At 40.1% G+C, this 12,362-nt stretch overlaps 1 protein-coding gene across 1 annotated transcript in view; it reads right to left on the reverse strand.

Annotated features, from left to right (window-relative positions):
* sdad1 (SDA1 domain containing 1) overlaps window positions 1-12,362 on the reverse strand; it is a 49,653-nt gene that overhangs the window by 19,090 nt on the left and 18,201 nt on the right. Inside the window, exons 9-15 of the mRNA XM_078401812.1 lie at window positions 12,031-12,132; window positions 11,375-11,444; window positions 9,525-9,628; window positions 6,810-6,867; window positions 6,668-6,726; window positions 4,101-4,177; window positions 1,282-1,379 (exon numbers count right to left, since the gene is read on the reverse strand). Of these exons, the coding sequence (XP_078257938.1) occupies window positions 1,282-1,379; window positions 4,101-4,177; window positions 6,668-6,726; window positions 6,810-6,867; window positions 9,525-9,628; window positions 11,375-11,444; window positions 12,031-12,132 (568 nt within the window). The remainder of the gene's footprint in view (window positions 1-1,281; window positions 1,380-4,100; window positions 4,178-6,667; window positions 6,727-6,809; window positions 6,868-9,524; window positions 9,629-11,374; window positions 11,445-12,030; window positions 12,133-12,362) is intronic.

A 12,362-nucleotide genomic window follows, 5' to 3' on the forward strand; every position in this document is an offset into this window, starting at 1 on the left:
TTCAGTTGACTGATAACAGCTTAGGACATAATTAGGCTTTGCGCTTTAAAAATACCTAATGACTCGGCCTCCACTGCCGTCTGAGGCAATGAATTCCATAGATTTCCCACCCTCTGGCTAAAGAAATTCCGCCTCACCTGCACGGTAGCGCAGCGGTAGAGTTGCTGCTTTACAGCGAATGCAGTGCCGGAGACTCAGGTTCGATCCTGACTACGGGTGCTGCACTGTAAGGAGTTTGTACGTTCTCCCCGTGACCTGCGTGGGTTTTCTCCGAGATCTTCGGTTTCCTCCCACACTCCAAAGACGTACAGGTATGTAGGTTAATTGGCTGGGTAAATGTAAAAATTGTCCCTAGTGGGTGTAGGATAGTGTTAATGTACGGGGATCACTGGGCGGCACGGACTTGGAGGGCCGAAAAGGCCTGTTTCCGGCTGTAGATATATGATATGATATGATATGATATTCTAAAGGTACATCCTTTTATTCTCAGGCTGTGCCCTCTGGTCCTAGACCTTCCCACTACTGGAAACATCCTCTCCATCTGGGCCTTTCATCATTCGGTAGGTTTCAATGAGATCCCCCTCTCATCCTTCTAAACTAAACTAAACATCTGGTAATCATGCACTCCCAAAGTCCAAGGGTGTAAATCATAGGTGTTTTCTATCAATTTAATCTCAGGAGGAATTGCTGCATCAACACCCACAATCCCAATATCATGTTCTGCATTATTTAGTCCTGGCCATTTGAACTTCAGTGTGGGCCCTTATTCATCCAAGCGAGATAGGTCAATATTTCCAAAATAAAAAGGTTACAATGAGAAATATTTTCAAATACCTTTTTGTCAAAATTTTAAAGATGTAGTCTGAAATGTCCACTAATATTGCCATTTAATTTCCCTTATAAATATTAATTTTAACATGGATTTTCACAAGAGGCTGTTAAGGACAAGGTAGCAGCTAAATAACACAACAGTATTTCAGAGTCCAAAATACCAATATTCTTTCGTGTGACATGCAACCAGTCAAATTATTTTGATCATGAAAATTTACTGTGCAAAGGAGATTCAATGCCATTAAATTTGAGGAAAGCAATAATGAGGGCAAAGCATTCATTATCACAATTGGTCAAATGTTTTGTACAAATCTTCAAAGGGAGAAAATAGTGCTCAATGTGAGTACTTGTTTTACTCTATAAAACAAAAAGCACACATTTGCTATAGTTGATGACAATGGTAGTGCTATTTTAAAAATAATTTTAAAAGTGTTTACATTAGTCACTCACTTTTGTCTTTATGGGTTTTGTATCGAGAGAGGTCCTGGAGAAGATCTTCTGTGATGGCAAGAGGGCATCGCGCACTTACTTCTTTGATGGTGTTAATCCTGTTTGGGAAGAGATCTTCTTTAGGATAATAGCCCACAAACCTGCAGTTCTTTTTAAATCAGGTCACCTGGAGACCTGTCGGTTTGCAACGTCATCAAACCTTTGTGATCTGTAAAACTCTGCTCACAGATATTGCTTTGGTGACGTATTTCCTCCAACACCAGGGGCTTGCTGTGCTCTGACTGTCAGAGATATTGGTCAATGACAATATTGACTCTCACTGAAGAAGTGAGGCTCAAGACAAAGGACATAGAGAATCAGGCATGGCTTGATAACATTCACAGGAGGCAATCATCATCTGCAAAAAGAAAGTCTAACTACCAGTTCTTTAATGAGCTAATTGCCTCTTAATTCCTTTGCTGCATACTAATAACAGATTTTTTTTTGCCACGGTGCTGTTGCTTTTACCCAGCTAGCAACATTACCTTGTGGAGACTAAAACTAATATCTCTGTCGGCCTAAAGTGGCTCTTAAAGGGCAAGCTGAAGACTTAAGACTGAGTAGCTTATTTCATTTGGGAAGTTAAATGCAAGTCCTTGCTCAGTTAACACCTACAGACCAGCGGGAAAGCCAGCAGGACTCTGATTGATCATCTTTCTCTGTGGCTCAGGTGAACTGAAGCCGAACAATGAAGCTCCTTGCATTCTCGGGTCAGTCCAGCTGACAACTGGAGATCTTTAACATGCATGATTGAATCTTCAGGACCCTACTTAAAAATGGAAAAGTGCTGTTATTTTAGCATAAAGTTGCTCTACATTAAAATGGAGCTAATTGCATTGCATACAGTGCCCTCCATAATGTTTGGGGCAAAGACCCGTTGTTTATTTATTTGCCTCTAAACTCCACAATTTGAGATTTGTAATAGAAAAAAATCACATGTGGTTAAAGTGCACATTGTCAGATTTTATTAAAGAGTATTTTTATACATTTTGGTTTCACCATATAGAAATTACAGCAGTGTTTATACATAGCCCCCCCCCCCCCCCCCCCCCCATTTCAGGGCACCATAATGTTTGGGACACATGGCTTCACAGGTGTTTAAATGCCTCCTTCTTCTTTCGTGACAATCATCCATGTTTCAAATGATACATTACTGTCATCGTCCATCCTGAAAAGGGCGCAAGCTTCCGGCGACAATCAGTGGGAGCCATCACGTACAATAGATGATGGTGGTAGCAGAATTAGCTCAGGACACTTCCAGTTTCCAGCTCCGCGACGTGGACACTTCTGCTATGGGGCCAATGCCTCCTTAATGCGGGTATGAGAGCTCTCAGCACCCAGTCTTTCCTCCAGTCTTTCCATCACCTTTGGAAACTTTTATTGCTGTTTATCAACATGAGGACCAAAGTTGTGCCAATGAAAGTCAAAGAAGCCATTATGAGACTGAGAAACAAGAGTAAAATCGTGAGAGACATCTGCCAAACCTTAGGCGTAGCAAAATCAACTGTTTCGAACATCATTAAGAAGAAAGAGAGCACTGGTGAGCTTACTAATCGCAAAGGGATTGGCAGGCCAAGGAAGACCCTCACAGCTGATGACAGAATAATTCTCTCTATAATAAAGAAAAATCCCCAAACACCTGTCTGACAGATCAGAACCACTCTTCAGGAGTCAGATGTGGATTTGTCAATGACCACTGTCCGCAGAAGACTTCATGAACCGAAATAGAAGCTACACTGCAAGATGCAAACCATTGGTTAGCCGCGAAAATAGGATGGCCAGGTTACAGCTTGCCAAGAAGTACTTAAAAGAGCAACGACTTTATTTCGATTTGTACATATGCTTTTCAAAAAAAAAAGAAAAAAAAAAAGAGCAACGACAGTTCTGGAAAAAGGTCGTGGCCAAATGAGATGAAGATTAACTTATATCAGTGTGATGGCAAGAGCAAACTATGGAGGAGAGAAGGAAATGGCCAAGATCCAAAGCATACCACCTCATCTGTGAAACACGGTGGTGGGGGTTTTATGGCCTGGGCATGTATGGCTGCTGAAGGTACTGGCTCACTTATCTGCATTGATGATACAACTGCTGATGGTAGTAGCATCATGAAATCTGAAATGTATATAGACACTTCCAATCTGCTCAAGTTCAAACAAATGGCTCAACACTCATTGGCTGGCGGTTCATTCTACAGCAAGACAATGATGCCAAACATACTGCTAAAGTACCAAAGGAGTTTTTCAAAGCCCCAAAAATGGTAAATTCTTGAGTGGTCAAGTCAATCACCCAATCTGAACCCAATTGAGCATGCCTTTTATATGCTGAAGAGAAAACTGAAGAGGACTAGCCCCCAAACCAAGCATAATCTAAAGATGGCTGCAATACAGGCCTGGCAGAGCATCACCAGAGAAGACACCCAGCAACTGGTGATGTCAATGAATCGCAGACTTCAAGCAATTATTGCATGCAAAGGATATGCAACAAAATACTAAACATGACTACTTTCATTTACATGACATTACTGTGTCACAAACATTATGGTGCCCTGAAATGGGGGGACTATGGGCATAAACACTGCTGTAATTTCTACATGGTGAAACCAAAGAAAATTATTAAAATCTGACAATGTGCACTTTAACCACATGTGATTTTTTTCTATTACTAATCTCAAATTGTGGAGTACAGAGGCAAATAAATAAATGATGAGTCTTTGTTCCAAACATTATGGAGGGCACTATACTTACATGAAGAATGAATCATTTAACGTTACCTATACTTACCCAACAGTCATAACTTCACCGGAATTTCTGTCTGTGACAAAGTTGTTTGCTATTGTCATCACTAATGTTTGGACAATCTAGAAAAAAAAGGCAAACAATAGATTTTTGACAACATTATTGATTACAGGAATGCTGAAAAATACTGATTTGATGATGTATATCCTCCATCAATCAGAGCTGGGTGTGCTGACTACCAGAGACCACTGTCACTTGAATAAGGAGAGCTTAATAAAAACAGACATGGTTTGATAAGTGGTAACATTCACAGCAACCAATGACCAGCCTCAACCAGACGGCCTAGCCATCAGCTCTTGACATTCATCGACATTACCATCGCCACATCCTGTGCTGTCAACATCCTAGCATATCACCATTGACCAGAAACCTCTGCTGGACCAGCCACGAACACACCGTGGCTACAAGTGCATGTCAGAAGCCAGGTATCCTGCAGCAAGCGACTCATCTTCTGACACACAAAAGCATCGGCAACATTTTCTCTTTATTTCACATTTTCAGCAATGGCAATTTTTTTGTGTTTCAATTAATAAAAGGATAGGCAACACAGCTTGTCAGACCAAATCAGGTCCGACTAAACTGACAAAGTAAAATTATTTTGAATGAGAAAAAAGGGGCAGTTATGGTCTTCAAAAAAAATCTTTAAAAATTCGCTTCAGGTCATATATTGCCAAAAGGGAAGCACACAGCATTAAAGGGGGGGTGGTAACCAGGGATGCAATTGGACAGCAGGAAGCAGAGAATAAAAGTGAATAGATGTTATTTCGATCAGAGAGAAACACACAGTAGACATTCCCAGGAATTAAAATCAAGACACTCGTTTTCATTATAGCTGACTTAGCAATAACTGACTTAGACCCTTCAAGTTGGGGCTGAGTTGATACCCAAGTCAGTAGGTTGTGCACCTAAATCAACCTCTACAGAACAGCACAAGCATCTAAGCTGACGCTCCAGTGAACAAGTCAGGGGGTGATGCATTGTCATCTTTCAGATGAGATGTACCATAACCGCAGTCAATCTACATTCGTATGCGAGATGCAAAGATGTCGCCACACTATTTTGAAAAAGAACACGAGTTCCTGGTCTGTGGCCTGTCCAATGTTTATCACCCAATCAACACCATTAAAAAGAGATTATCTGGTCAATACTATATTGCCATGGGCGGGTGTTTACTACAGGCTCTGCTTCTAATGATGTAACAAAGACTGCACGAAAAGTATTTCACTGGTTGCAAAGTCATTTGAAAAGCCTGAAGTCATGAATAGCGATGTATAATTGCAAATCTTTTCTCCTTTGGGGCAGGGCGAAGAGACAGTACCGAGTTTCCAGATGACACAAATACTTTGAGCAGTTGAAATTGAAAACATGATGGCTGCAGACCCACAGTTAGGACAGATAGAGGGGGAAATGGATGAACACAATGTAGATGCTATTTAATTACAACTTATCTGGTGTGGTGCATTTTGAGGGAATTAACTTGGGAGAATCAGCTAAATCAAAGTGGCACTGTTTTGAGAAGGATAAAAGAGATCGTATCTTTGAAGGAGGCATGGCAAGTTGAAAGGAGATTGTCATACCATAAAGGAATCTTAGCTTTGTAGATAGGAGTTCTGAATACAAAAACAATGAAGTCATGATAACGTCTTTTTAACCGTCCCAGGCTTCAGATGGAGTTGAACGTATTTTTCTCAAAATAAAGGAAGCAAGGAGAAGAATAAAGAGAGATCTAAAGATGCATAGTATGGAAGTAGATCAATAACCTGGAAGTCACAGTTTAAATAATTTTAAGAACAAGAGGGAAACGAGAACTTTTTATATGAAATTAACTGAACTGAACGTTGGGAGGATCAGATTCCTCAGGAACTTCCATGAGAGTAACTGCCCGTGACATCAAAGCAGCGTTTAATCGAGTATGGCATCAGTGGGAGATACTTTTTCCTGAGCCAATGTCTCCTGTTTTATATTTACTCTTTTATTTCAAGAGAATCAATCTTAATCTGACTCTGGAGCAAATGCTGCAGAGAAAAAGGTTATTGACTTCACACCTCAGAGATACAGAGCAGAAACAGGCCCTTCGGCCCACCGAGCCTCCGCCGACCAGCAATCACCTGTACACCAGCACTATCCTCCACACTAGGGACAATTTACAATTTTACTGAAGCCAATTAACCTACAAACCTGTACGTCTTTGGAGTGTGGGAAGAAACCGGAGCACCCGGAGAAATCCTATGCAGTCACGGGGAGAACATACAAACTCCGCACAAACAGCACTCGTAGTCAGGATTGAACCCAGGTCTCTGGTGCTGTAAAGCAATAACTCTACCGTTGTGTCGCTGTGCTATTGCTCAAGTATATTCCCTACCCACAATAAAAACCATTAAATAAAAAAAGCACCCTGTCTGTTTAAGATAAAAACAAATATTGCTCAGAAAATTTTCTATGTTATATCTACAAAAACATCCAAAATGTCTTTAATTCAGAATGTGAAAATTATAGCAAAATGTTTTATTAAAACATCTAAGGAGCGAAGTCATAAGGTAATTCATCTTTACCTCTGGAGGAACCAACAGATGGGTGGCCTGTGCAGCGTAGAGAAGAATCTTGGTCACTTCTAAAAAGGGGAACAGTGAAGAACTACAAGTAAATGCATTAAAAGGTACAATTTCACACAGTTAATATCAGAGAAAGTCTCACCTCTTTGATGTGGCTGGAGGAAGCGTTGTATGAACGGGTAGTAGTTAAAGAGGAATAGCTGTTTAGGAAAAAGAAAAAACAAGTAACATATCATGGTACAAGACAATTCTTAATGCATTTTCAGGTTCTTCCACATTGCTTCCATCATCTTGAGCAAAATCATTATCAAAACTTGATCTTGGTAAACGTAACCGGCCTTAAATATTTCAATCAGTGGCAATGTCTTTACAACCAAATTTTCAGACTATAGAGATTACTAAAGGATTATTATGATGTAGCTACTCTCCTTTTCGAAGGGCCGAATGGCCTACTCCTGCACCTATTGTCTATTTTGGGGGCAAATATGTGACCATTTGCAGCACGTGAGACATGAGATTGCAGACGATGGAATCTAGAGTAAGAAAGAAACTGCTGCGGGAACTCAGTGGATAAAGCAAGACTGGCGAGACAGAGGGATGGTTCATGTTTTGGGTGATGAGCCAGCATCAAGCCAATTAACCTACAAACCTGTGCGTCTTTGGAGTGTGGGAGGAAACCGAAGATTTCGGTGAAAACCCGTGCAGGTTATGAGAACATACAAACTCCGTTGTCAGGGTTGAGCCCGGGTCTCTGGCACTGTAGGGCAGTACCTCTAACCGCTGCGCCACCATGCCGCCCATGTATTATATTTTTTCACCATTTGTTGGAGATTTGTGACTAACAAGTTAATTCTCTGAATTGTAATTGAGACCCAAAAACAAAACGTTAATTTAAATTTCAGAAATTGTTGATTAACCTGCTTCGTAAGTAATACTGACAGTTTTATTTTGTAAATCAGCAGTATGACTACTCACATATTTTAAGACATTAGTTGTAGAATAATTATTTGTATGTTGAAGAAATATCCAATGGTTGAATGAGAAATGCATCAAACAGAATTTACAGCCCTAAAGATAAGCGTCAAGAAGTCAGTCTTTCTTCTATGCAAAATTAACTGGCCTTAACCATGGTGGGTATCGTGCAACTAATTAATAGGGAAGGACACAGGGTGATAAAAAGGACAAGAATCAGTAGTGATGCTTCCCACAAGGTACTGCTGCCAATATTTTGCATCCAGCAGCACCGCAGGAATAATGATGGATTACTCCTCTTGGTCTAAAAGTGCCACGGGTGCTGCCTTAAACAAATGAATGCAAAACTGGAGAAAAAAAAGAAACAACACCAGCACAATTATCACATTTCTGTGTAACATATTATATAACCCACAGGTTTTTAATCAAACTTCAATGTTAAATTATGAAGTAATTATTTCATGACTGGAATTTCAGGAAATTGACAGTTCCGTTATATATCTAAAATTATCATAAAATAACCAAGACTATCAATAATGCAAAATTGTTTTACTAAGATTACTCTGAAATATTAAACTGTTATTTGAGGTGCTATGGCGGGAACAACAATGTTACAGCAAAATGAAAATGTAAAAAGTATTGCTTGAACATTAAAGCACACAATTTATTTTGTTAAATTAGCTTATTGTAAAATACATAGTGAACAATTAAATCTGAATGAGTTTACAAAATGTATATAAATCAAGTTTAATTGCACCTACAAAATAGGCTTTGTTTGCTCAACAGTTGACTAGGCTAATTCTCATCCAAATTACTGGGTGCATATACAAAATGATACTTTCAAACATTATTCTAAAAAAACTGCAACAGCACCACCTACTCTTGGAGGAGCATATTACATCATGAGAGCCTCAAAACCATGTGATGGGAGGGACACACAAAAGCTCAGTGTAAATGGCAGGCGGGGTACCCTACCTCTCAAATTATCCAACTGCCTCTCCTGTTCCACATACTAACATTTGGTAAGTTCCACATAATTTTCAGTCACCTTAGAACTCTCAGAAGTAAATGGTCCTCAATCCTGAAAGACTGCCTAAGAATACATGGAAAGTTCTGGATCAACTAAATTTAGCTACTAGCTTTCTTTAAATTTTCACTCTCAGCAAAGATGGATTTTAATCACTGATCCTTAGAGCCCCATTGCAAACTTGAACTTTTACAGAGCCTCGTGCATGTTATCAATGATTCGATGGTTGGTTAGGAACATGATTGTTCATGAACAAATGGTTTGTCCTCCCACATCTCTCAACTTCTCCAAGTGTACTATTCTACAACTCTGCAAGTTCTCTGTACTCCTCCAGTTCTGGCCCACTCACTGACCATACCTATTGGACATCTCAATTTCAAAAGAGGGCATGTTCAACAATGGTGTTCACCCTCAGTACTTCACAATACATCCTGAAATCATACCATCTAATCCTGGAATGGAGCAATTTGTGACTTCAGAAGGCAGTGGAGGCCAATTCTCTGAATGCATTCAAGAGAGAGCTTGATAGAGCTCTTAAGGATAGCGGAGTCAGGGGGTATGGGGAGAAGGCAGGAACGGGGTACTGATTGAAAATGATCAGCCATGATCACATTGAATGGCGGTGCTGGCTCGAAGGGCCGAATGGCCTCCTCCTGCACCTATTGTCTATTGACTTGTATTTGCATAGACGTGCAACTAAGCAACCATGACAGAGATCTTCAATTTCTAGCCGAGCCAAAATCATTGCTGCTGTTGAATGTTGATTCTACATGTAAAAATATACAAATGACTCTGCAATGCATTTCCAAAGATTTTTTTTTAAAACAACGTTTTGCTGAAGTTAGATTAAAAACTCACCTCATGAATTCCAATCAACCTTGAGATTAGATCCATCATCATCATCTTTACTTCAAATCTTTCCTTAGAACCTTCCAACTCTTTGAAAAGTTTCTCTGCAAAGCCTGCAATAAAAAGGAATTGTGATCTACTGGAAATTTATTCTAGTAAACTACCCATGAATAGATGATATTTTTCACAAAATATATCGCAGCACGTGGAGCAACCTACAACATAGGTGCCTCCCACCGTACGGCTGTTCAGGTTACTGAAATTCGCTCTTATGCAATTTACGTGGGTTAGAATTTAAATATAAACGCAGAATGCAAAAGAAACAGCAAATGGGGTTTTTTAAGCTCGCATTTTTGACATGTGTAGATAATAAGGCCTTTTCTTTACACTGAAGGTTCCTTTGCTATCTGGCAGTTTTATCCACCTTCCCCCTCCAGGTTTTCCATATTATTTACTGTTTATTGTTGTGAGTTGTATAATTAAACTATTTTACCTCTACTTGATATGCATTTAAAAGTGTACATCCCCATTCAGACTGAAGGTTGGAAGGTAATGACTGCTCCTTCCCCTGCCAACCTTCCCTTCCAGATCCATTTGTCATTTTTTCAATCTCCCTCCTTATCTGTCTCACCTTTACCTTCCAGTCTGCAGTTACTAGGGTCTCAAAATGGAGGTCTTGGCCACTTGAGAGAATTGCTTTGAAAACTGACATGGCAATCTCATATTTCGCTTGGGGAGCATTTAACCCACTGCTATGAATGTTGAATTCTCTAATTTTAAGTAACTTCTACTAACACACCCCCCACTCCCCCCTCCCTTCACCCCCTCCCTCCTCTCCGCTTCCCCCCCTCCTCCCTCCCCTCCTCTCCATTCCCACCTCCCTCCCTCCCCCCTCCCCCACCCATCACATGTCTTCCCCCCCCCCCCCAGAGATGAGTTACTCCAGCAATTTTTGTCTAGCTAAAGCAATCTATTAAGGGGCTCCTCACCATAAACCAACAGCTACAGAAATCATTACCACTGAGACAAAAACATCCCATATGAATGTAACTCCACTTATAACACATATAGAGATAAAAATAGGGTTTCCCATTACACAATTCAAACAGTTCCCTGGGAATGCAACTCCTCCATAATGTGGAGCCGGGTGGAGAATGCCAGTATTACAGAAGTCTTGCTCCCTTTCTACACCAAGGAACATCATCAGCAATACTTTGACCGAACTAAATTCTGACGTAATTTCTGACATAGGAAAGTCTCAAATTGGAGCCACAGATGGGGCGAATCAAATATCCAAAAAATGTAATTACCCGAGAATTGCAATTTCTGAAAGTCAATCCTAAGTATGCAGCCTTCTCATTTTATGTTAAAGCAACAAATATGTTGGCACCAATTTGCTTTTTATTACTTCTAAAATTGACTACCTCATATGTAGATGACTGTGCATGTTGGTAAAGGAGGCCTGACTGCAAGTGAACACCTTATATCTAACTTCTTCACAGTTTAGGGCGGTACGGTAGCGCAGCGGTAGAGTTGCTGCTTTACAGCGAATGCAGCGCCGGAGACTCAGGTTCAATCCTGACTACGGGTGCTGCACTGTAAGGAGTTTGTACGTTCTCCCCGTGACCTGCGTGGGTTTTCTCCGAGATCTTCGGTTTCCTCCCACACTCCAAAGACGTACAGGTATGTAGGTTAATTGACTGGGTAAATGTAAAAATTGTCCCTAGTGGGTGTAGGATAGTGTTAATGTACGGGGATCACTGGGCGGCACGGACTTGGAGGGCCGAAAAGGCCTGTTTCCGGCTGTATATATATGATATGATATGATATGATAAACTAAACGCAGACTAATTTCTTACCTTGTGGGTCATGAATGAGGTGAATAGCTGAAAAATTAAATACTTCTGGCTTTTTCTTCTTTTTATGTTTCTGCAAATAAAAAAAGCATATAAAGTGATTACAGCTAAAATCATGAAATGTTCATTTATTGCCAAGCTCACATCAATGTAATTGGCCTTTAAAATAAATCCAGTCAAAGATTTGATGCATTTGAGTTGCTTATTGTTCTTCAAATGTTTCTCCTCTCCTCCCTTTTGAACTTTGATGAGGAACACTAATGTTTTCCATTGATAATCCTATGTCAATATGATGCAATTATTCCTCTCTTAACTAGATTCCCACCCCCAAATTTAGAAGAACATTTCAAAACTTTGACATCATTGAGACTTCTCTGTACGACTGTCAATTCAGAATGAACTAATCAAACCAAATCCAGGTAGCAGAGGTGAAAGGCACAACTAGTTTTATTTTGTTTGGGAATAGCATGTGGGAGGCTAAAGAGTTATCAGGTATGAAGCCAGTTCCATCCAGAATGCCTGTGTCACGATGGGTCACATCAAACTGCCTCGGATTCTCAAAACCACATGTTTTGAGAACATGAGTAATGTCTCCATTACTAATGTCCATACTGTCAGCACCTCAAAAAAAACATCACTCCCGAAGAATAATTGCTTACTTTTAGCACTTTCAAAGCCTTTTCCAGTTTCTTTCTGTTTTTTGATGATTTCTTTCCGGTTGCAAACTTTGTGGTTAGATCTCGCACTGTGGGTCCTTCATCCTTAAGGGAAAATGGCAATAATAATTTTTTTAAGCAAAAAATAAATTGTCAACATCGAGGCTCCCACTCCAAACTTCCACAGTATCACACACATCCCTTTTACAATCTCAGTGTTGGAAGGCAAATGTTGCATGTCTTCAATTTAGCTCATCCCCATGATCATAAAAAATATGAAACAGGCTGTTTATCCTAAACAATACAATGGCAGTATCCCTTTCCATCATCTGTTC

Source organism: Rhinoraja longicauda, chromosome 1, assembly GCF_053455715.1.
Source record: "Rhinoraja longicauda isolate Sanriku21f chromosome 1, sRhiLon1.1, whole genome shotgun sequence".
Taxonomy (NCBI): Eukaryota; Metazoa; Chordata; class Chondrichthyes; order Rajiformes; family Arhynchobatidae; genus Rhinoraja; species Rhinoraja longicauda.